This window comes from Condylura cristata, unplaced genomic scaffold, assembly GCF_000260355.1.
Source record: "Condylura cristata isolate star-nosed mole 26May11 unplaced genomic scaffold, ConCri1.0 scaffold00024, whole genome shotgun sequence".
In the NCBI taxonomy this organism is placed as follows: Eukaryota; Metazoa; Chordata; class Mammalia; order Eulipotyphla; family Talpidae; genus Condylura; species Condylura cristata.
Window position 1 is genome coordinate 26,785,387 of NW_004567125.1, and position 25,744 is coordinate 26,811,130.

The 25,744-nt window shown below is 41.7% G+C and overlaps 1 protein-coding gene across 1 annotated transcript in view; it reads left to right on the plus strand.

Annotated features, from left to right (window-relative positions):
* Nucleotides 1-25,368, plus strand: part of LOC101628255 (chromosome unknown open reading frame, human C1orf21) — a 136,104-nt gene extending 110,736 nt beyond the window's left edge. The window contains exons 3-5 of the mRNA XM_012729123.1: nucleotides 570-646; nucleotides 5,317-5,377; nucleotides 24,595-25,368. Coding sequence (XP_012584577.1) covers nucleotides 570-646; nucleotides 5,317-5,377; nucleotides 24,595-24,633 — 177 coding nt within the window. The 3' untranslated portion in view covers nucleotides 24,634-25,368. The remainder of the gene's footprint in view (nucleotides 1-569; nucleotides 647-5,316; nucleotides 5,378-24,594) is intronic.
* Nucleotides 25,369-25,744: the final 376 nt, after the last annotated feature.

Consider the following 25,744-nt stretch of genomic DNA (forward strand, 5'->3'; position numbering starts at 1 on the left):
TCTTGCTCATTTCAGCAACTCCATCCCCCCCCCCCAAAAAAAAACTTTACTTGCACACAACTGGCCAAATAGTGTCAGCACAGTTATAAAGCTCGTTTCTCTTTTCATGACCATGTTCCCTGTTAAAATGCCTGGCAGGTTCTGCCTGTCCCATGTAACAGCTTTGCAAGAACTTTTGTCCTTGAGAAGAAGTAACCAACTGTGGAGTATCTCAAACAGATCCAACATTTTTGTAATGAAAAGTCACACTATTCTTTTTTCCTCCCATATTCCTTTATTGAATTAAAATTAGAGAAGAGTGAAGAAATAGTACATGTTGACCCCTGAAGCAGTCAACATTTGGTTAGTGAAAAGCATGAGCTACCCAAGGTCATATCTCCTATAAATCATAAGGCTAAGGCCTTTCTTTTTTTCAATGTCAGCTTACTATTTTAATGTCACACATAGTGGTTTTCAAAACACTTCCTCTGCATCTGCTCACATTAACATTAATATCAAAAATACTGTTCATGATATAATGTAATTCCTCGTCTGATCTTGTCTTTTACATGTGTGTTTATGTGTTGCAGGAAAAAAGTGCCAGTTCAAATGTAAGACTTAAAACTAATAAAGAGATTCCCGGATTAGTCCATCAACCCAGAGCAAAGTAAGTCCTAGTTCCCATTTTCCTTATACTGCTTTTAAAAATAAAACTGTTTTCAGAGTGAGTTTCATTTTGCATACCATGTCATTAAAACATAAAACTGTAGAAGATGGGACAAGGTGGTATGATCTAATGAAACAGAAGAGAGACCCGGAAACAGACCCACAATGTATGATAGGGCAGACATTTCAGGTCAGTTAGAAGATGGTGAAAAAAAGGAATAACTTTATGATGGGGGACAGAAGAATTTTGAATTAGTCACTAGGGATGCAGACCTTAATTCATATGACTGCATTAAGAACTTCTGTGTGAAAGTGAAAATCTACAAAAATGATGGAATATGCTTGCAACACATATCATTGAGTTGCTGAGTTTCCGAATATATTAAGTACTCCTACAGATCAATCAGTAAAAGACAGAGCACTCATTCAGAAAGAAACTAAAGAAATGAACAATCATTTGACTACTGAGGAGGAAGCATGGCTAGCAAAGATATGAAAAAAAGTCATTCCAGACCAGAAAACTCGAGAAAATTTAGAAAAAAAGACAAAAGGTTGACCAGCATGTGGAACCATAACCACCCTTAAACCCTGCTAGTGGGAATATAAACATCAATCAAATCATAAGTAAGAGCTACAATACCTGTGGTTATTACCATGAAGCTGATACAGACATCTTCTGGCACATCAGCACATCAGCCTGGCCCACTGACCAAGGACCTGGCTTCCAGTTTAGGGATTTAGGGTGCCTGGGTGTGAATGTGCCCAGTGATTTAATTTTTTGCTTTTAAAGAAAACCGGACATTTTAAAATCACTTACCGTGTCAGGATAATGTTACAGCTGATTCTTGCCCCTTAGTTGTTAGGCTTCTACCACAACCTCTGGAGTTCACTTCACTGCTAATCACTGTTATCTGCCTTAAGGGACAGCTTTCTGATGGCACAACCATCTTTTCATCTAAACCCTTTGATCTGTGCTGTTATCAAGTGCTTCTCTTATCTCTGAGTTTTTAGGAGAAACTGTTGTAAAGGAGAAATTCCTTTTTTTCCTGTAAGACTGAATATTCACTTCATTCTAACACACTGAACAAGAACTCTTGCAGATCACAGATGCTGGAGCTTTCAGAGCAAGTGGCTAAGTTAGCTCATGTGTTTTCATTAAAATTATAAAGAAAATCCCATCTACTACCCAGTTGCATGCTCGTGTGTGTGTGTGTGTGTGTGTGTGTGTGTGTGTGTGTGTGTGTGTGTGTGTGTTTTAAAGGACGAGTCAGAATAATGGAGGTGTGACTCTCAACCAAGAACTCTTTCTGGAGAGCCAGGAATTTTCATTTCTTGCTAACATACAAGATTAAAGGACCTTTAATTTTTGTGAAGCTATATAAGATAATGAGTTTTCCTCCCACAAGTGAAAGGAAAGTACAATGCCATAAAGGCAGCAATCCTCTTATCATTACCGGATGCAACAGGTAAAGCAATGTGTACTGATTAGTGATCTCAGGCTAATGACCTCCATCTTTGTGCATCAGTTTTCTCAAAGAAAAATGGAGGTGAAGGGCCCTTCCTGGTGGCACCACAGGTCAAAGCACAGCACTAGCACTGTGAAGCTATCTGCAGCCCACTATAGCACGAGATCAATCCCCTGCCAGGGAGCTGACCCACATGGCACAGACCTCTCCTGTCTCACTCACTGCTCCCCTCAGCAGTGTATTTCAGTCCATCTGCCTGTTCTGCTCCCCACTCTGCCTCTAATGAATCCACTCACCCCCTGAACCTCTAGCCAGCACTCCAGTTCTTGAATGCATAAATAATAAATATTAAAAAAGAGAAAAATGGAGGTGAAAAATCCTGCCTTTATAAAACGAGCAGTTAAATAAAATAGCATGTGCCGAGTGCCACCCACTGTGTCTGGCACTTGGTAAGAATGCCTTATGATTAGAAACAAGGGAAATGTCCTCTTCGGGAAATGGAGTAGGTGACCTGCACTCCAGGCACGCAGTGGCTACCAGCAGTCAGGTCGAATGCAGGCCCATGTGCACACATGGGGCCTCTCACGATGTAATGCCAGAGGAAGAAGCAGGTCTTGAAAGGTTATCAAGTATCATCTGCTCTTTTTAAATTAAAAACAACTAAAGTAATCTGCTTTTTAAGTGCAAACAGAAATGCAGTGAAGCTCCAAAATGGAAAGAGAGGCCTGATGGTTCTGTCTTGGCCAGAGTAAACACATTGCTTGGGGAGGAGGTGAGTTGGCTCCAGACTGATGTCAAGGTCCCAAATTTTGGTGTTGATTTTGGTTTCATGGGTGCTTTAATAAGGTCCCATTAATCATTATTTTTAAAGGACAAAATAATGACTAGTTAAATTGCAGTGAGCCACACACTACTATTAGTAAGGGTGTGTCACAAAGAGAGGATGAGGGTCCATTCACTTCCCTGAAGTTCTGTTGCACAATAATAATGATCATTATAAGCAAATGTCTGTGTTCAAGGCCTCCCTAGTGGCGCAAAGGTTAAAGTCTCAGCACTGTCAAGCTACCACCAGCCACTGCAGCAGGACTTCCACCCCCAGCCAGGGAGCTGACCCACACGGTGCAGCAGACCTCTCCTGTCTTGCCCGCTGCTCCCCTCAGCAATTTATTTCAGTAGATCTGCCTGTTCTGCTCCCCACTATGTCTGGTGAATCTCCTCACCACCACCTCTAGCCTAAACCCCAGTTCTTGTATGCATAAATAAATAAAAATAAATCATTTAAATAATATATCTGGGTTTAGGCCAACATTTGCCAGGAACTCATCTGATAACTGAATTCCATCTTGGCAGGTGACATGTTAGGGGATTAGGACCTTGTCTTCCCATACTTTTGTGGCTTAGGTTTTTATTATTTGGAAACTTTTAAAGTCACTGAAAATGAAGGCAGCTTCATTTTCATCTAGAAAGCCCATGTTGCCCATTTTACCTTTGATTACTTTCATTTAGATACCACAGTGTTGTCATCTCTGGGCCCATGAGGTTGAGGCTTCACAGAAAGAAAAGCTTTTGGTGGCTCAGGTTAACCTCGGAGCTTGGGAAGTGCTCAGGGACCCTGGTGCCCTCCCAGGTTGAGTCATGGAGTGAGATTGTTAAACATAATCAGTTAAATCTTGTACTGCCATACAGACTCTTATTAAAGATCCTTAGCATCAAACATTCTTCCTTTATAAATGAAAGCATCTAATACCTGAGAAACCAGAGAGGGATTGACATCCTCTCGGACAAGAAAAGGCGCTCCAAAAAGGACAACCTGGTGATGAAGACCTTTGGCTTAGTGGGGGGGTGGTTTAGTGGGGGGTGTCCCAGACTGGCTCCAGGGCCCCAGTATCGAAAAGGAAGGGCTGTTTCAGAACGGGGAAGTGGCACCTCCTTGCTGAGTGAAGGTTAAATAATGTCTCCAGAAGACCCTCTCTTTTAAAGAGCATAAAAGTTAGACAGGTTTGCATCCAGAGTAGCTCAAATAAAAATGTGTCCCTACGATGTTGAAGCTATGAAGAAACTGGGAGAATTCAGCCACACTGAACAACTTTGCTGTCCAGACAGAAACATAGAGGAGACCGTTTAATGTATTCTCATCCTCACAATTCTGCTCTGCCTTGCTAACCTGCCTCAAGGCCTGTTTCTGAAACGGGACATGAACCTAATTTCGATGATCATGTCAAGGTTAGAAATACCTGTGTAAGTGCTTTCTAACTGCAAGCACTGGTTGCTGGCGTCAGGTATTTTCATGGCTTCCTTTTTATATCCGAGCTGATGTCATTGTGCTCCTAGATTATAGGTCTTGGTTTTACACACAGGGAAACTTCCTCTGAGCCCCTTTATCTATCGCAGGCAGCCTGAAGGGTGTGGGATCCTTTGTGCCAGTCTGTAATCCCTGAAAGGCTGTGGTGCTGAGGGGGATGTTACTCAGGCATTCACCACCCCAGACTTGAAGGAAACAAGTTGCTCCAGACTCACCACACTGACAGCAACTGGAAGGAACACTGAAGACTGGGGCTCTTACCCCAGCATCCGGGACCTCCTGGGGCCTCCCAGGAGCCCCACAACCACTGGCCAAGAAGAAACTACAGTCATGAGCTATTACCACTGAGGCCCCTTCCTCCCTGTACCCTGCCTGTCTGAGACTCTTGTCATTTAGCCCCCCCACTTCCCCCCCCCCCCCCCCGGTCCCCAACACACCCACAACTGCGTCCGTCCCACTGTGCTTGCTGTCAAAGATGTGGGACAAGATGGGGCAAGTGTCCTCACCAATGGGATGTCCACAGCCTTTATAGAATACACCTTTCCATATAATAAACAGGATACACTTTCTCTTTATGGTTACACACAGGGCAGAAGTAAGCCGCATGTGACTTGCCTACTCTTATTTTGAAATCACAAATGTGTACCTGAAAAAGTAACAGTAACTTCACTGTAAGTAACTTACATGCTGCAAGAAAAATGTATCCCTCACACCACAGACTCTGGAAGACCATTACAAATGAGAGAAAGACATTTGGTTCCTAACATAACCCCAAATTATTTCTGTGGAAATGCCTTCCATGACCAGCCTGCCCCAAAGTTCAGGGACTGGGCATTTTCCATTTGAGGGAGCCACTCTTTAAAGAGCATCGAGATATTCCCTTAACTACTCTTTCTTTTCCAGCATGCACATCTCTGAAAGCCAACAAGAATTCTTCAGGATGCTGGATGAAAAAATTGAAAAGGTAAGAAGCAAAATAAGTTCACATCTTTCAAGGGAAATGGGTTCGTTGTCTCAGATGTTAGGGGAACAAAATCCAGTTTCTGTTACAAAGCTGTTCTTAAAAAGGGGAGGAATAGAGAATTAGAATGAAAATCTCTCTCCCTGAAAAAAAAAAAGAAGAATGTGGCCAGGAAAAATGTTGAGTGAGGAGTCCTGAGAGTGTGAAGTCAAATGAGACCACGCCTTCCTCTCTATGGTGCTGTCTGCAGTGATCCTGCGCTGACCTCACATGGCAGGGAAGAAGGCCCTGGGCACTGGGCAGAACCCACCCAGGCCACTCCATGCCCGGCACCACTCTGAGTGCCGCGTACACCTCCACATGGGCTGCGGTCAGCGCTTCATAGAGCAGTGAATGGGGGGCAGGTCTTCTTTGCATGTCACCGGGAAAGAAGCTGCGCCTGGGGTGCTTGAGAAGCCTGTCTGGCTTTGCAAGGTCCAGTGGGAAGTGTAGCCCACCCCAGTCTGACTCCCAGAGGGTGTCCAGATGGCCTTTGAGGGAGTGCATGGATTGCAGGGGTACGGTGGAATGCAAGATTGATCTGTGTGGAAATTGCGCCCAAGTTTTGATCTTGCAGGGCTGTGTTCTGATGAACTGAACAAAGTCTAGAGTACAGTAACAGTTGTAGAATTTAAATTGACCCCTGAAAGGGGTCAATTTTAAATTTAAAAGTTACACATCTGAGGTTGTAGTTTGAAAATGTTATTATGAAGAATAGTAAAATCTGTAATTCAGAGCACAACACAACTATGTTAAGGTGTCACCTTGGAAAGCACTGTGCATTAATTTTTATTTCTCTTTTACTTTTTGTGACTCTTTTATCTGAGCATATCATCATGAATTCCTAAGTTAGGATAGATCTGTATCACTCAATGAAAAATACAAAGGTGTTCAAATTCATCTGTATTTCAGCAGCAAATCCCTCTCTGACATAGACGTTCCTAAAAGGACAATTGCATCAAAAAGAACAATTGCATCATCTTCGGATGCTATTAAAAGACCAGCAAAAATTGCAAGTGTGAGATACAAGATGGATAATGATTTTAAAAAGTAATTTAATCTGTATTGTTCCTTTACTATACATTCTCATTTAAGAGAGTAATTTTATTTTCAGTAAAATTAATTCAATAAATTCAGTAAAATTTTGGCTTATACATAATTTTTTAGATTGAAATTTTCATTTAAGAGTGATTATACCATGTATCACATATTGATTCAAAAGGTGTTCGACTTGCTGATAGCAGTTTGTTTTGATAAAGAAAAGTATAAAAAGTAATATTTTGCTCCCACTATAATGGTGAAGATTTTTCCCTATTTGCATTATTTTTCCTCTGGTAATTTTTTGGCAATAAAACAATCTGCTCAAAAGTAGAGGTAGCCTGGAAAAATTGAAACCTGAATTTCAGTTTTTTTAATAACATGTATAAATTTCCAATAAAGCATTGAAAATTATCTTATTCCTTCCCAGTGTGTCTCCATAATTGAAACTTTGTTTTACTAGAAATTCATTGTTCCCATTTGAAAGCTGATTTCCCTTTTTGCTTTTGTTTTTGCTTCTTGGTTACCTTTTAAACATCCTTGTTTATTTTTTCACAGTACAGGATTTCTCCCAGCAGGTGTGGTCACCACGGTTTTCCCAATTACCAAACCGCCCACACCCCTCCCCCACCCTCTCCCCTCCTAAGTATCTCTGAGCTACTCTTTACTTTCAGGGGTCAGTCTTTCAGTTTGTCTTTCTCTTATCCTTTGTTTGGTTTCTCTAGATGCCACATGTAAGTGAAACCATCCAGTATTTATCTCTCTCCTGTCTACTCTGCTTAGAAAAATCCCTCCCAGTTTCATCCATGTTGCTGCTGATGGCAGGAATTTATCTGTTTAAATAGCTGAGTAGTATTTCATTGTGGGTATATATATCACAACTTCCTTCTCTTCTGGGCACTTCGATTTGTTTCCATTTCTTGACTATTGTAAATAGTGCTGCTGTAAACATAGGAGTGTGGGTTTCCTCTCAAATTAGTTTGAGTGCTCTTTGGGTAGATTCCTAGGAGTCATGGAATCACTGGATTATATGGTAAATCCACCTTTTTAGTCTTTTGAGGAATCCCCACACTTCTTTCCATAGGGGCTGGACCAGTTTGTATTCCCACCTGCAGTGTAAACGTTTCCTTTTACCTCCACACCTTGTTAGCACTTGTTTGTGGTTTCTGTTTGCTTGGTTTTTGATACAGGCCATTCTCACAGAAGGGGGGTGCCATCTCATTGTGATTTTAATTTGCATTTTCCTGGTAACAAATGATGATGAGCTATATAGGAGCTTTTTTTTTTTTTTTAATGTGTCTGTTGCCCATCTGCAGTATCTTCTTTGTAGAAGTGTCTGCTCTTTTGCTAATTTTTTCATTGGATTGTTTTTGTTTTGTTGAGTTGTATGAGTGCTTTGTAGATCTTTGATATCAATTCCTTATCAGAGATAGGGCATCCAGTAAGGCATCTGTTTGAACACTGTCTTTCACTGTACAGAAGTTTGTTAATTTTATATAAGCCTAGTTGTTTATTTTCCTTTTATTTTCTTTGCTGCTGGAGATGATTCCAAAAAGATGTTTCTGAGATTTATGTCACAGAATGTTTTACAGCTTATGTTTTCGTCTATGTATGTTATAATTTCAGTTCTTACATCCAAGTCTTTAATCCATTTTGCATTGATTTTCATGTATCATGTAGAATGGTGATCAAGCACTCATTTGTATGTTGCAGTCCAATTTTCCCAGCACTTTTTATTAAAGAGGCTTTCATTGTTTCACTGTATATACTTTTTCATTTCTCATATATTAGTTGCTAATAAGTGTGTGGTTTTAGTTCTGGGCTCTCAATTTTACTCCATTCATCTGTCTGTTTTTGTTTTAGTACTGTGTTGTTTTAATTATTATGGCTTTATAATATAGTTTGAAGTCCAGAAATGTGATACCTCTATTTTTCCCCTATAGTCAGGAGAGCTTTGACTATTCTCAGATTTCTGTGGTTCCATATAAATTTCAGTAATCTTTGTTCTATTTCTTTGAAGAATGCCATTGGGATTTTTTATTAGGATTGCACTGAACCTATTAATTACTTTGGGTTGGATGGTCATTTTAACAATATTGATTCTTTGTCTTCCAATCCATGAACAGGGAATATCTTCCCTTTGCCATTTCTTTTTCTATTAACAGTGCTTTATAGTTTTCCTTGTAAAGGATCCTCACCTCCTTTGTTAGGTTAAATCCCAGATATTTAATTTTTTCTGGTGAGATTGTAAATGGGATAGCTTTCTTAATTTCTTCTTCCAGTTCATCATTTGTATGTAGGAAGACAACTGATTTTCGTGTGTTGATTTTGTATCCTATCCTTTTGTTGAACTGGTTTATTATTTAAGTTAGTTTTTCTAGGGAGTCTCTTTGTATATTAATTATCATATCATCTGCAAATCCCCTTTCCTTTTGCATCCAGGATATAGAGGTTAATGTATTTAGCACCACAAAATCAAAGTTCATAACTTTGTCATTATTGGTTGCAGTCTTCCCTGGACAAAGGAGCACTTGTATAATCAACATAAGCAACCTTTCCACAATTGAATACATTTATGTTCAAAGACAAATTATCATTATAGATATATAGATATATATAAATGTATATATAAATATATATGTATATATACATATATATAAATATATATGTGTGTGTGTGTATACACACACACACACATATATAGTCTGGACATGTGCCCAGTTACAAATTTGTAAGTAATGTTTTATCCTGTCTGGGCCACACTTTCCAGTGTATCCCTGCTTATCTAAAGTTCATCCTGATGAATATTGTAAATACACCACACTATGTATCATGTAAACACAAAACCTCCAAAAATTAAAATGCTCATTCTAAATACATATGTTTGGCTTGATATAATCTTCCCATGGTTTATATCACCAAAACTGGAATTTGGATTCTAATGAACTATGTTCCTGATTTTCACCCATTGCTTAATATTCCTAGCAATGAAGACAACCATAAATACCACTCAAATCTATTCTTCAGGCTTTATACAATTGACTTTTTAAAAATCAAGTTCATTTTCATGCTGAGAATTGATGTCCTTCTTGAAGCCTTTGTTTTTGAGATTTATCTCTCTCAGAAATGACCAGCAATTCCTTTCCATTCCTTAAATCCACTAGAATCAAAATTGACTTTATCTGTGGTGATTTAAACTCACTCTTCTGTGATCAGTCTTTTGTATTTATCGAGTATCCATGGGGCATGGTTTGAATTTGCCTTTCAGTTCTCTTCTTGATATCCAAAGAAATCTCCGTTTTGTTTTCCTCCAAGTAGATGTAAATATATTAGTGCAAAGAAGCTAAATTTGCAGTCAAAGCTCCTTTGGAGAACTCTTGCCACTGTGCTGGGAGGCAGTCACCTCTGCACAATAGGTTGGCAAGCAGGTTGCTAAAAAGTTAAAGGAAGAAAAGCAAGCAGGAAAATTGCAATTGAAAAATGTGTACTCAGCACCTATTAAGTCCCAGACATTATGGTAATTACTTAGAACATAAAGAAAGTATTTTTTTTTAATTTATTTATTTATTTGTGCATACAGAACTGGGGTACAGGCCAGAGGCTCAGGGGCGGTGAGAGGCCTCACCAGAGACAGAGTGGGGAGCAGAACAGGCAGATCCACGAAGTACACTGCTGAGGGAAGCAGCGGGCGGGTCAGGAGAGGTCTGCCGCGCCATGTGGTCACCTCCGGGGCAGGCGGGAATCGAACTCATGCGGAAGTGGCTTCAGATTCTCAGTGCTGTGCTTTAACCCGCTGCGCCACCAGGGAGGGCCCATAAAGAAGTATTTTTAAAATGTCATACAAAATAAAAAGGAAACTCTTGCTTAAGGTGCTTAATTTTTTTTTAAGATTTATTTATTTATTCATACAGAACCGGGGTACAGGCCAGAGATGCAAAGAGTGAGAGGATTCACCAGAGACAGAGTGGGGAGCAGAACAGGCAGATCGACAAAGTACACTGCTGAAGGGAGCAGTGGGCGGGTCAGGAGAGGTTTGCCTCCCCAGCCATGTGGATCTCCTCGGGGCAGGCAGGGATCGAACTCATGAGGAATTGGCTTAAGCTTCTTAGTGCAGTGCTTTAACCCCCTGTGCCACCAGGGAGGGTCCTAAGGTGCTTAATTTTTTAAAGTGAATTTCTCTAAAAAGTATAAGTACTTTACTGATTGAAAAGTCCTTCTTGCAACATTCCTGCACCCCATTGTCACTGCAAGTCAAGTCCTGTGCAGGACACAAGTATTTGTGGAGGCAGCTGTTGAAATCGAGGTCTCTTCACCAGGTGGTAGGGACAGGTCCTGGGACACTGGAACATCTCACTGTGCTGCCCCAGGAGAGACTGTCAGGAAAGCAGTGAAAGCTCAAGGGAGCTTTAGCACCTCTTCTTGACTTACTTTTCCTTTTCCTTTTGGAGAGTGAAAATCCTCTGAACCAATGGGAATATGTTGGACTTTTTTATCTATTACTTTTCACTCTGATATTTAACTATTATTCTAGTTCAGATTCCTGAACCATATGTGATATGATCACATTTGCCTGATTCTGCACCTTTAAAGAAAATCACTATTTACTGTTAATTAAGATTTTAAACTCCAGTCTTTCCATGTAGTTACTTATAGGAGGAAGAAAATAGCTAGATCACTAAAACCTGGCCCCTGGCAGGAGTTTCTGAATAAAATATAAAATACAAAATACAAGTCCCATCAGATTTTAAGATACTTTCTACTAGATATTTAAGTTTTCTTATAAGCAGAAAAAGTAAATAGAATTTTAAGTATCTAATAATAATATCCAGTCAATTACAGGAATTTATATTCTGCTTTATGAGGATGTAAGAACAGCTGAGAAGCAGTTATCTGCTGTCTCAGAGAATTCTGAATAGTAAATAATGTCTTAATACACGCCATTTACATTGGGGTGGTTTTTCTCATGCAGGGCTTAGGATTTGTCAGGCCATGGCTTCTTTTTTGAATATTGCAGAAATTATAAAGACTCTCCCTGTAAAAATGCATATAATATCCTATTTAGGGGCCTCCCTAAATGGTGGTGTAGGGGTTAAGTCTCAGCACTGACACTGCTGTGGTCTGAGTTCTATCTGCTGGCCAGGGAGCTGGCCCACATATGGCACAGCAGGCCTCTCCTGTCTCCCCTGCTGCTCCCCTCAGCAGTGTGCTCCGTCCATCTGCCTGTTTTGCTCCCCACTCTGTCTCTGGTGAATCCTTTTATCCTGCACCTGTACCCCAGTTCTTGTATGCATAAATATAAATTAATTAATTAATAATATACTATATATAAGCATTTAAGTAAAATTTAGGATTTCCTAATCACTTGGAACCTATATTTGGGTCCCAAAAAATCTATGGATTTCTTCATGATATATTTCATGGTCTGCATCCTTATACCCATGAGCCTCACCAGCAACCTTATCCATGGGGATCTGACTTTTAAGACAATTAGGAAATAGTGGAGAGGATTCCATGCAAACCCATTCTCCTCCCTTTCTCCCTTGCCTTCCTTTTTCTTCTGAAAAAGAGCTCCTAACAATTGGCCCCCAAGGGTGAGCCTGGAGCAGACTTGCCTTGTCTTTGATCTTCCTGCAAGATGTATGAATTTGAGGAGGGACTAGAAACAAAGGTTAAGGAGAATACGAGTTCTTATGTCTGAGTGATGGAAAGATAGTGTTTGTGGTATCCTTTATATTTTTCTGTACCTTTCAAATTTATCAAAATTAAAAGAAGTTAATGAAATCAGCAGTAGGTTTATGATAAAATGTCAAGTGGAGAAAGCAAATTAGACAGTGGTCACTGGCCTTGCGCCTTCCTCCCACTGCATCCCAGAGTTTGCAGTTTAGGGGAAGAGTACCTTCAGGATGCACAAGTACCTGGGTACTGACCAGAGATGCTACTGCTTTGGATTTCACTCGCAATCACTCCAAAGACTGGTTGTCATGGCCAGATGCTATTGACCGCTATTCATTGCTATTCTCATTGCCTATTGACCAAATAATCGACACCTCTTAATTTAATTAGAGCTTCAGGATCCATTAGCTCAACTGGTCCCTGCATTCCAGTCATTTCTGCTTGCCCAGCCTCTCCTGCATCTTCTGGGCCTCCCTCAGGTCTTATCCTGCTACTAAAGTATTCCTTCCAGAAAATACATTACGTTCATCACACCAATGGATTCTCAGGAGCCTAATTCATACCTGTGGATCAAAGCTTTCTTCCTCACTAAGAGTGTAGCTTGGCCACCTCAGCCCTATCCTAGAAGAGTGGGGGCGGGGGGACCAAGCAAACACGGTCTCCCCAGTCTTAACCCAGGACACTCATTCCTCATTGTCCTCTGGGTCTCTTTCTGCATCCCTGGCTGGTCCACTGTCCTCTGCCAGCTGTGGGAAGGGACCCCATCAGTAGCTGCTGTCCTCTCTGGGCCAGACACATTTGCTTCCCCTCTGAAAGCAAAGAGAAACTGAAGGGAAGGTGGGCACTGTGATCCAAGACACAGGGGAAGAGGGAAAAGAACCAGTTCAAGAAATATCTCATGCTCTCTCTTTGGTCTGCCAACCCCTTACGAGGTGGAAACCAGCATCCACTATTGAAAAGGGACGGAGTGAGAGGGGATTGCTGCATTTTCTAATCTAGCAAGAAAGCTGATTTCCATCTGACTCCTGACTATTTGTCATTAATAACTACAAGGAAATAAGGTGTGTGCTTACCTAGTTACCCCAAACTGTCACCATGTTCAGTATAACTTCTCGGGTAATAAGCAAATCATTCAGAGCAAAGAGCTCTAAAGCATTTGTCTGGAAGGTTCATCCTTGGCAAGATGCTAATAGATTAAAATCCTAGACTTTCCCAAGACACTGTCTTGAAGGAAGTAAAAATTAAGGAGAGATCTCTAAAGGTCCAATCCACAACATGGGTTGTCCTGATGTGGACAGATAGTATTTGAATCTCAGCTCTTATACCTGAGAATAGATTACTTAAAACTTCCCTTTGAATTAAATCCATCAAATATTTTGGAAATTATGATCTACCTATTTATCAGTGTGAGGAATTAGTTATAACAGAAACAGTTTTTTATCAGTGGAAAAAGTGGAAAAGTTGTATCTATTGAAGCATTCAGATACACAAAAGGGCACTCATGACAGAGATTTAAATGAAATTCAAAAACTCTTACAGGAAGGTGGGATTATAGGTGAATATAAATTTAATTTTGATTGATGACTTTCCATCTTGTAAAACAAAAATGGTTTTATAAAGTGACATTTTAGAAGAGAATTCCGGCCCCATCTCTCAAGATGGAAGTATCTCTGCTGTTGGCGAAGACCAGACCCTTGATAGAGAATCCCCAGCTGGTGCTTCTGTCACCTGCCACCAGCAAACCACTGTCCACAGGTCAAATCTAACCCACCAGTCAAGAATGGTTTTGACCATCGAAATAACAGGAAAAAAGCAAAAAATAGGATAGTATATTGTGAACATATGAACAATTATGGAAAATCCTAATCTCAGTGCCCACAAATACAATTTTATTAGAACACAGCCTTGTTCATCCTTTTACTTCTGTCTTTGCTGCCTTCATGCTTACAGTGGCAGAGAACACATGAAGCATCATTTCCATGTGGCTTAGAGACATGAGGACCCACATTTTTTGCCCCTTTCTCCTCCTCCCAGGGAAGGGGTATCTTTGGAGTCAGCATCTGGTCAGATAAAGCTTGAAAAATATGGGCCTTAAAACTTCTCTAAAAAATCCAGGCCCTCCCTGGTGGCGCAATGGGTTAGGACGCAGCACTGCATGCTAGTTTAAGCCACTCCAGTGCGAGTTGGATCCTTGGCCCAGAGGTGATCCATATGGCGCAGCAGACCTCTCCTGACCTGCCCGCTGCTCCCCTCAATAGTGTATTTCATTGATCTGCCTGTTCTGCTCCCTACTCTGTCTCTGGTGAACCCTCTCACCGCCCCTGCACCTCTGGCCTGTACCCCAGTTTTGTGTACATATATAAACAAATCTTTAAATAAAAAAAAAAAAAGTAATATGACAAATCCAGGCCCTCCCTGCTGGTGCAATGGGTTAGAACACAGTACTTCAAGCTAGAGCAGCCACCTCAGTGCAAGTTCGATCCCTGGCCCGGAGGTGATCCACATGACATGGCAGACCTCTCTTGACCCACCTGCTGCTCCCCTCAGACTTGTACTTCACTTATCTGCTTATTCTGTTCCCAGTTCTGTCTCTGGTGAATCCTCTCACTGCCCCGGCACCTCTGACTTGTACCCCAGACCTGTATGCATAAATAAATAAATCTTTTTAAAGAAAAACCTTCTAAAAATCCTTCTTTTGTTATTAGAATGGGAATTGGGCTATTATAAACACTTCAAGGCGGGGTTAAAGCTGTTTGTTTAATACCGATTCTCTCTCGGACATGAAAAGCCCAGTATTCTGGGGCATTGTCTTTACTGCTGTGATGGTGGTGATATTCCTATACATGTTCAAAGGCCGTGCCACTCCTACTGCTCACTGCAAATGAGACCTTTTTCAAACTGAAATAATGACTTGTGAGTCTAATTAGACTAAAGCTCATTAGAAACGAAGGCAGCCGTTAATGCCTCAATTGATTTTTGTAATGAAGTAAGCCAGGGGAGGAGGCTTTAACTGCTTAGCTAATTATTTTTGTCTCTCTTCAGCTTTTCCTCAAAACTATTGTTATAAACTGCTGTTGGGTTGTTAACAAAAATTCTGTTGAAATGCTCCCTGATGAGAGACGTCCTGACACCTCCAACCCTATGGATGTGTGATACAGAGAGGAAAAGGCAGTGAGACAAGTGCTGGTTGGGGAGAGAGGGCCGCTGAATCCCTAGTGGACAAGGTCCACTAGGTAGGGTGGGGAAGGCCTCAAAACCCCCACGCCAGAATACAGTGGAGGTGATTATATTTCATTAATCAAGATGCTTTCTGGTTTTTACTTTATTATAGTTACTTTTTTTTTGATTCCTCATTTGGTTTCTCTACATCCCTACTATAAGTGAGACCATTCGATATTGTTCTTTTTTTTTTCTGGCTTATTTCACTGACTTATTGTCCCTTCCAGCAACATCTATGTTGCTGCAAAGGGCATGAGTTTATCCTTTTTAATTGCTGAATAATCAGGCAACTATATATCAGAGATACTCTGTAGGGAAGGAGGAGGGAGAAGAATCAGGACAGGAGAAGGAAGAGCACAAGGGATTATGGTGATGGTACTAGGGTGAATTGGTGGTGGGAATTTCACAAGAAAACCAAACATTGTACAAAAATGAAGGATGGTGTAATAAATACATATTTTAAAAAAAAAAGATGTTCTTTGGTGCCCAGAAAAATGACCAGTTCAGTCTAATAATACCACAGGATAGACAAACTCTCAAAGAAGGATAACAGTCAAGAAACTGACTCGGGGAGCCCACAATTAGGAAAGATGGGGAGGAAAATAAATCATGAGAAGGAAGCAGATAAGAGGCAAGAGAATCAAAATAATGCACAGGCCAGAAACTAACAGACGTTCCCAGTGTCACTCAGAGAGATAAAGGAGAGGAAAATGCAGCCAAAGTCCGTTATTCAGCATGTACGCACTCACTTTGTGATAAGTGTAACTGACATTTCAGACAGAAATAAGCCCCATTAAAACAAACAAATGAGACTTCATTGCAAAACCCTACTTCTGCGTTCTCCAAAATGAGAAACTTGACTGGAGAACTTAGTTACCTGACCCCTTTGCAATATCTGCCAGGTTGTCTGATTCAGAGCTTTGTGACAACAGCTACATGTTGAGTTTAAGATGCGTGATTGTGTATATTCTGAAAAGAAAATCAGGCATAGTTCCAAGTGTGGTGTACATAGATATTATTTATGTAAATGAATATGATGAGTAATGAATAGTGGACTTCAGCACAGTCCCTCTGTGTTTCTCCTGAGTTCCAGGCAATTCATATAAGTAGGCTGTTCCCCAGTCTCTACGGATAAACTTACTCAAAACTTATGCTTTGTCAGTTATTGGTAGAGAAGGCTGCTTTTTCCAGCATGATCTGTAAAATACTGACAAAGTGCTTCATTTGTAAAAGTGCAGCACTACCGAACATCATCCACCAACCTCATGCTGACCCCAGCACAGCCTCGCCCCAAACACCCGAATGTGTGTAACCATAGTGATGTGGCCCATGTAAGGGTTCCAACCTGTATCAAAAATACCAAGGTGAATAAGAGACATATCCCACCCCATCAATTAAGGGAGTCAAACATTTTGGCTAAAATCACAATAAAACATGGTGGTAAAATGGAAGGTGACTAAGAGGGGAAGAGACCGATCCTCCTTAGAGCAGCAGGAGCTATTGTCACTTGAAGACATGATGTTGGAAAAAGATTGTAAAGGAAAAGGGAGAAGAAGGAGGGTGTATGAGGGAAAAGAACAAAATGGGTGAAAATACTGTGGTATAGATGAAAGTCCTGTGCTTTGGGGTCACAGTGGGTGGTTGATCCAGTTGATAGTTGGTTAATTGGTTGGTTGATTGTTTGGGTTGGTTGTTTGCTGGTTTGGTAGGAAAGAATGCATAAACTATACCTTAGAAACCATTTTTGCTTTGGGATATTAGATTGATTTTTTAATACCTAATAAAAATGCTGCAATGAAGATATATGTACATGTACTTTTAACAACTTTATGGGCTATAATTTACACAGCACAAAATTTACCTGTTTTATATGTACATTGCAGTGATTTTTAGAAAATTTACCAAATTGCTCAACAATCACCACACTACATTTTTAGAATATTTCCTTCACTCTGCTTGCATACAGTCAACCCCCATTCCTACCTCCAGCCTCAGGAAACCAATGCATATATTTTTAAAAAACATATATTTGGGCTTTTATCTTTGAGGCTGATTTCTGCAGTTGCTATAATAAAGAGTATGAACAGCTTTATGACTCCTAATACATATTACCAAATTACTTTTCAAAATAGCCATGCCATTTTATACTGCTACTAGCAATATAGGAGATTTGCATTTCATTGTACACTCTCAAAAATTGGGTATCACTGTTTTTAAATAATATCTAGTTATTTTAATTGTTTTGTTCTTTTACTGAAGCAGACCATTTTTCTCCTTGTGTTTTATTTAACTGGTTTTGTTTTGTTCCTAGTGAGTTTTCACTTTGTCCTCTATTGCTCTATTGAGATCTTCTGTTCAGTTTTTTGGGGGGATGAATGTCTCATAACTTTAAGCATCTACGCATTGTGCACTACCAGTATTTTTCCCACTGCAAAGCTTACCTTTTTATTGTGCTTTATTATTTTTTGACAAGCAAAGGCTTATTTTACATGATAAAATTGTGTTCATTTTTTTTCCTTTGTGATCTTTTCTGTTGCTTTGAGAAGAGTTATCTCCTTCCATAGAGCTTTGACAAAAGTTCAGTTTTAGATCTTGTTATTGTCAAGATGGAGCTCAGTGACTCTCTTGAAATCTCCTATTTCTGTTTAACCCTCCTGTAAGACATATACTTCTAACATATCTTAGCCTCTATTGCTGGGATATCTTATTATTCTGTGGTGATGTTTTGGTGGATCCATTTTTAAAAGAATGTGTTTAAACTACCAGCCGGAGGCCTCCCTAGTGGTATAGGTGGTGAAATCTCAGCACTATCAAGTTATCACCAGCCACTTTGGTCTGAGTTCCATCCCCAGCGAGGGGGGAGGTGACCGACATGATGCAGTAAGTAGACCTCTCCTGTCTTGCCTGCTTCTCCCCTCAGCAGTGTATCTCAGTAGATCTTCCTGTTCTTTACCCCATTCTGTCTCTGGTGAATCCTCTCACCCCCACATCTCTGACCTGTACCTCAGTTCTTGTATGCATAAATAAATAAAAATAAATTTTAAAATACCTATCAGTCAGAAGAGGAAGACCTAGAAGGAAACCATGTTATTCACTGGGAATGAACGGAGGGATACTGTCTGTCTGGGAAGAATTAGCCTGTGGCTCCAAAGGCCTAGACTAAGTTGCTCTTAGCTGTTAAACAGTTTGTGGGCAGTTTAAAAAGACCTGAAGTGTCCCAGATGGCTTTGTGTCTAGAATATGGCAAATGGACGTCTGTCCTACAGCTTGGAGTCCATCTCTGGCTCCAGAACTCTCCAGGTACTTGCCATCCTTTCATTCACACAAATTGTTACTCTAATCCTGAAACACAGTGCTAAAATAGTCTCTGCACACTTGGAACACTCATTTGCTGGGAAAACAGCCAATAAAGAAATGGATTACTTTATTAATAATGTAAGGTAATGCTATGTAGTATGAATAAAAATGAAGCAAAGTAAGAATGCTGTTGTGTATCATGTGTTCTGGGAAGACAATAGAGTAACATTTGAGCAAAGACCTAGAAAATGAGAAGTAGTGGTTGGGGAGGTGAGGGTTGGGGACAGGGGAAGTTCCAGGAAGAAGGAGGGAGACCAAGTGCCCAGGCCTCAAGATGTCCAGCTTGTTTGAAGAGCTGAGGGTAGCTTATTGATCTAACCCATTTCTCACCTAGAGAGCTTGTTTTTAGAAGATTTATTTACTTATGCATACAGAACTGGGGTACAGGCCAGAGGCTAAGGGGCAGTGAGAGAATTCATCAGAGTGGGGAGCAGAACAGACAGATTGAGGAAGTACACTGCTGAGGGGAGCAGCGGGCGAGACAGGAGAGGTCTGCCACGCCATGTGGGTCCATCCAGGACCGGGATTGAACTCGCACTGAAGCCACTACAGCTAGTTTGCAGTGCTGTGTGCATCCTAACCAGTTGCACCACCAGGGAGAGACAAGAGAGTTTTTTAACTATTGAATCTATTAATCTCATTTTCCAGTATCATCATTTATGAGCTATAATTTAAGCTCCTACCTATGCCAAAATACCCATGGTAAGTATTACTGCTGACTCCCATTGTACAGCTGGGGAACCAGGGCCTCCGTGCTTCTTCTTGGTAACTTTCACCAGACTCTGATCTCCTCCTTTGGGAGCTTAGTTTGCCTCTGGCTGTTATATGCTTGAAATGTATACATTCATAGCTAGAGATACACATGTCTATACATGTCTGTGTCAACATTCAGAGCTCAGCACTCATGTATAATTCCATGGTCCTGTGGGGGCAGATGTGTAGAGGTTTTTAAATATTTTGCCATAATTATATGATTTTTTGCACTTTGATCTGACAGCATTTTTTCTTATAATAAAGCCTTTTTTTATAATTTCTTTATTTGCATATACTTTACATCAGGTATACTCCCATATAATTTCAAATACCCATTCACCCGTGCACCATCACCTCAGTCCCTTATGCTTTTCCCACCCCTATTTTGTCTCTTCTCCCTCCCCCATACCCCCACAGAATGTCTCTGATTTATAGCTGTCTGTTTATTTTGTTTAGTGTTATTGTATTGATTTTTTTATAGATGTAGTTATCTTTGCTCTCATCCCTTATTTGGCTCCCAAGTGCCCAAAAATATATGGTTGGATCAAGAAGATGTGGTACATATACACTATGGAATACTATGCAGCAATAAAAAATAACATAATGCCATTGATGGCACCACGGATGGAGCTAGAAGGGATTATGCTCAGTGATGTAAGTCAGGTGGAAAAAGAAAAATATTGGATGGTTTCACTTGTAGGAGGAAGATGTGGGGAAAAAAACCTTTTCTAATTGAAAGAAAAACACATGTCTATGATCTGAAGCTAGATGGCCAGTCCTAGACTATTTGTCAGCTTAAACTTGAGAAGAAAAAGTACTGCAGACACTTTGACAGACTTTTCTTTGTTTAAAGTCACAATTTGTTCCCTTTAACCTAGCAGAATTTAAATTTTAGTAAATGGCCTTTCATTCTTTGCTCCTTCACCCCTCTCGTTCTTAGCCTAGACACTTCATCAAACAAAATCTCCTTCCCCTCAAACCGTAGGAATGTATGTCCTGTGTTGACATAAACTTTGAGAAGTTTCCAAGAGAAGACTATAAACAACTCAATAGGCCGTGGAGAGCTATACAAAGGAGGGGAGTGAGTGGTCAGGGCGTTTCTGTAGGCAAAAGCTCCTGGAGATCTTTTGAGGCCACACTAAAATGTCCCTGTAGTTCTCAAAACAACCCTTCCTTGTCAGCATCCTTGGGAGTTTCCGCTCTACCAGCACATGGGGCCTCCTGGGGACTTTGCTCTCTGTGGTTTCCAGTGTGTCCTTTGCACAAGGATGGAATTGTGTCTGACAGCCCCCAAGTCTGACTGCTAAGGCATCCTCACAAAGACTTCCATTTTATAGTCCCTTTGGGGGAAAGGGCATGCTGCAGGGAGAAGGACGCAGTGTGCCTCCCAGCCCCAGGTCCTTTAAAAATGTAAATGAGACACGATGTCATGTTATAAGAGCCAGCTCAGTCCTGTGGTGTGTCCAGTGTGCATTGAGGGGCCTCCAATTACAATCCCCCCAGGTTCTCCTTGCTCTAAATGACACCAATGGGCCCTGTGGTAGCTCCTGCTCTTGATGTGTTTTTGATTTCCAGATTTTCTGTTCACAAAATACTTGCTTCCCACAGCTGCTGGCAGGTGATAATAACAAACATGAAACATGATTTGAGTGTAAATTTAGTTAGCGACTCACTACCCTCATACCAAACAGGCAAGGGTCAGCCTGGGGCTCTTGGGCTTGCTTCTCCGATGCTTCCCCACAAGTAACAGCAATGGGACACCGCTCCGGCCCAGTGGAGTTGGTGTAAATAGTCCGGAAATGATGTCAGCAGAGCCACTAATGCTGTTTTCTTCCTTCTCATAACCACTTAAATCTCAGAGACATTAGATGACTTAGAAAATGGAGGTTGCAGCCTTGAGTTGACACTGAGGGTTTGTAGACATTTGCCCCTCAAAGGGGCAACGGAACAGTCAATTTGAAGGGCCTGAAATCGTTCCTGCTGCTGCAAAACTCATTTACAGGCTCAGAGACACTTCTTCATTGATGAGTGTCCCAGTTCCCATGTGTGTGTGTGTGTGTGTGTGTGTGTGTGTGTGCGTGAGCGTGAGCGTGCGCGTGTGCACACATGTGATGGCTTCCAATGTCTTCTTTGTAGATAAGACACCCTCTAACCCCCATTGCTTGGCAGAGTCTGTGCTTCTATTTGAATCTTCATTTAGATAGGAAAAAGGGGAAAAGAGTGGCAGAAGTTGGTTCTGCCATTGAAGCTTTGAAAACAGGGATTCGGGTCCATCTGGGGTATGAGGCTGAGGTGGAAGGGAGTGCCCCCTGACACTGTCAAATCATGGTTTATACCTTAGTGCCCACTCAACTGACAGCCAGAGGAGGAAGGTTCCTATTCCGGTGCCCAGGTATCTATGAGTCAGAGACCGTGGTCATCCCCAGGAAACCAGAACATGATATTTTGGCCAATGTCGCACAACAGTGTGTTTGTACCATACATGCCGGATATACCCTTTTTCGCCTCCTATAGAAACACACCATGAAAAGTCCAGGACCCCTGCCTTTCCCTCCAGCTGAACTGAGCAGCCATCATCCCTCTGCATGGCTGCTCTCCAAGCTGCTGAGCTGAGGATGTGTGGGGAGCAGCCTATGTTTTCTGGCATTGTGAGTTGCTATATTTGGCTGCATCCTGTTTCCCACCTTGGGGATAAACTCCCAATGGCAGAGGACCCCATGGCCCTCCTTTCTAGCTCTCCAGCAATTGACTCAGAGAATGTCTCCCAAGTGTCTGAGTGAACACTTGACTGGCATCTGCTTGGACAGAGGCCCTTTTCTTGGCTGGCTGTCTAGGGATTGGCGATGGAAGGCACACTTCTCAAGAAGATTGGTTAGCCTGTGTCCCTGCCCAGGAGACATTTAGCACATCAGATAAAACAAGACTGGAGGTGACACGGGGCTCAGACACGATGCATGGGGAGGGGTGAGAGGGCAGTTGATGGCTGGGGAAATGGAAACCTGTTCATTAGTGAATCCCATTCAGAGAAAACAGCCCTCTGCCACCATCTGGCACAGGAGAAGACGCCCCTCATGCGTCTGCAGACTCTGAAGACTTCATTGTGTGGCAGCATTTAAAAACCGTATCAGACACACACAGGTGCACCCAAATATGCCATGTGTAAAATTATGAGCTAGGCCTTATTTAATCCTCAGCAACTCCGTGAAGTAAGTATGTTCTTATATTCATGTACAGATGGGGAAACTGAGACCCAGAACGGTAGCCTGATCAAGAGTCCAGAGTAGTCTGTCAAGGGCCCAGGAATGTGAAAGATTTCCAATATGCAGATAATGTGCCACAGAAACATTTGATACATGGGAGATATGGTAGTGTGTAATACTATTATTTTAAATTCTTGATGCTTTTTAGAAATAAGTTCCAATTACTTAGAAAGTCCTTTTTTAAAGAAATACCACCTCCCCCCACCCACTCCAAAATTGAAAGGTAATGTGAATTTAAAAAGACAAAGTCAAAAGTGCAAATAGTAACAGCACATGACATTTTACAAAGCCTTCATCTCTGACGCAGGCTGGGAGGCTGCTTTGTCCCTGTGCTAGTCTCTGAGGATTGCAAACCAAGAAACCATGTGCAACCCAGCTAGGTCAGAGATGGAGCTTAAATCCTGTCCTAACCATGCTTGTGTGAGTCTGTAACCTACAAGCCCAGTCCTTTGCTCATGCCCAGAAAGCCAAACTCTGAATCATGAGAATTGCCTTGTTGAAGGAGCTTATTCAAATTGGCCATCAAGGGAGTTGGTGAGCTAGGCACCCCAAAACAACTGTCCCCGAGTGACAGAAGTCCTGGGATTTTATAAGGGGTGAAGGGATGTGAGGGGAGTCAGGGCTTCACTTCCAGGACCGAGGGGGCATGGGCAACCGGGGTGACAGGAGTCAAGATATTTGACTTCCCAGCTGGGGAGCTTCTGAGCAATTAGCAGAGGTTTGCTTCTGATGCCGCTGTCAACCCCAGAGGGACACAGAAAACTGTTAGAGATGGAGCACAATGGCCTTCCCAAATTCCCAGGATTGCAGGTGGAGCCAGTTAAGTTAGTCATAAGGAGGGACGGCGGGGGGGTTGTAATTCAGTGGACTGACAGTTCTGGAGAGGGAATGCGATTCAGTGAGGTATCAGTCCTAAAAAGAATGCAAAAGGGTAGAGATTAATTCCACTTACTCCTAATTTTCAGTCTAGGCATATTTTCTATAGCAAAATAGAGAGGATGAAATGTGTCCCAGAGTAATAATTGTATATAGTCCTTAGGCCCAGTAATCTATTTGGTTATCAAATGAATCAGAAGCATCTTTGACTGTCTTGTGCTTCCCCACACATACCAAGCATAGCCCTGGATATGTTACATATCTTCAGTGAATTCATGTTTTTTGTTTTTTAATTTTATTTTTTTAAAGATTGATTTATTTATTCATACAGAACTGCTGTACAGGCTAGAGATGTGGAGGGTGAGAGGATTCACCAGGGACAGAGTGGGGAGCAGAACAGGCAGATCGACGAATACACTGCTGAGGGGAGCAGTGGGCGGGTCAGGAGAGGTCTGCCACGCGACGTGGTCACCTCTGGGGCAGGCAGGGATCGAACTCATGCGGAAGTGGCTTTAGCTTCTTAATGCAGTGCTTTAACCCGCTGCGCCACCAGGGAGGGCCCATGTTTTTTGTTTTTTGACCCCTGTTTAATCAAAAGTGCATGAAAACTAGGACATTCCTCACTTACACCCTCCCTGAAACTGAATTCCAGGCTGGTGGAATGAGACCAGGTGGGAAGCCGCTGAAAGTGGCTTCTTGACTTTGCATTTCACTTTCTCTTGTTCATGAGAACGTGGTCTCCTGGGTGGAGACCGGTCATCCATTTGTTAATTCCACAGACTGAGTTTCGGAAAACCTAGCAGAAGCTCTTGCCGTTATAAGGTAAGATCTTATTTGGGGCTTAGTAAAGCTTGCCTGCCTTGAGGTCTCTGCAGTTTATAAATCAATTGACCTGGTCTCTGCTGCACGGATACATAGACTGAGCGCAAATTGATTGCAAAGAATTGCCTCCGGCTTGGCTTTGAATTTCTCATTCACACATTATTCTTTTCTTTCTCCCTCAAGGGTCGAGATTACTGTTCGGAAGAAGAGGATATCACATAGCACCAATTCTACCACTCAAACCTGGAGCTACTACTGTGTAAATAGGTTACACCCCAGTTGAAATCTTTGCAAAGGTCGGTTCTCTTCAACGGACAGCACTATAGCAAAAGAAGATCGTTCCATAGCGTATGCCCCATTAAATTACAGTGTTTCTTAATGAACTTGCAAAGGAATATTGCTAAAAACAAAACAAAACTGTTATCGAACTTTCTTTGTTGCTGCTACTTAAAACTTGTTGCAACTTTTCACTTCTCTTGTGTCCAGGTATGCAGCAAAATTCTGCAATCTCACCTGAAAGATACTGTCAGTTTTACAGATGCTCTCCAACCTATTTTCTATAAGATGAGGTAGTGGTGAACTCAGATATCAAACTTCTATTCTAAACCAATTCCACTTCTCAGACAAGCGTCTCCTTCCCTCTCTTCTTCTTCCCTGCCTCCCCCCGAGCGCTAGAACTTTCCTCCTTCCCACCAACAGTGTTGAGCTTTGGAGATGGGATGGCTGCTTTGGCAAGCCTTGTTTCTCTGCTAAGAAGAAGTAGAGAAGCACTCAGAGCATGTGTGGCGTGACTCCTAGGAGAGAGCAGCAGGTCGCTTCACTTAGTAGGTATCTTAATCAAGGATCAAGCTTGCAACTTTGGCTTTGCTCCGATGCAAACGGAAGTGTGATCACAATCATTTTGAATCCCTTCCCCACTTTTTTTTCTAAGAAAATAAACATTTTACTGTTTTTATGTATCCTTGTCTTCTCCCATTCCTCCAGTTCAGTGTTTTATTGTGATCCTGGACATGTAAGAGGAGCCCTTTGCAGTGACATTGATGCCGGACCTAAATGGCTTTGACCCCTTCCATGAAGAACGCCCCAAGCGTTAGCAGGGCCATCTGCGGTCAGAAGAGATGAGGGGACATCCCCTGACTTTTAGGAGGATCTGAAACCCCCTTGTGACCCTCCCTTTGGTTAGCAGATAAGCCATCCTACTTCTGAAGTCTCTCCCTTTTACCGCTCGTTTCCCTCTTATTTGCAACCCTGGAGAGTACAGTGAATCATGTCCTCCATTTATAGTGGTGGTGACATTTGGAGACGCAAAAGCCAAAACCCCAGGGTAGAGTGA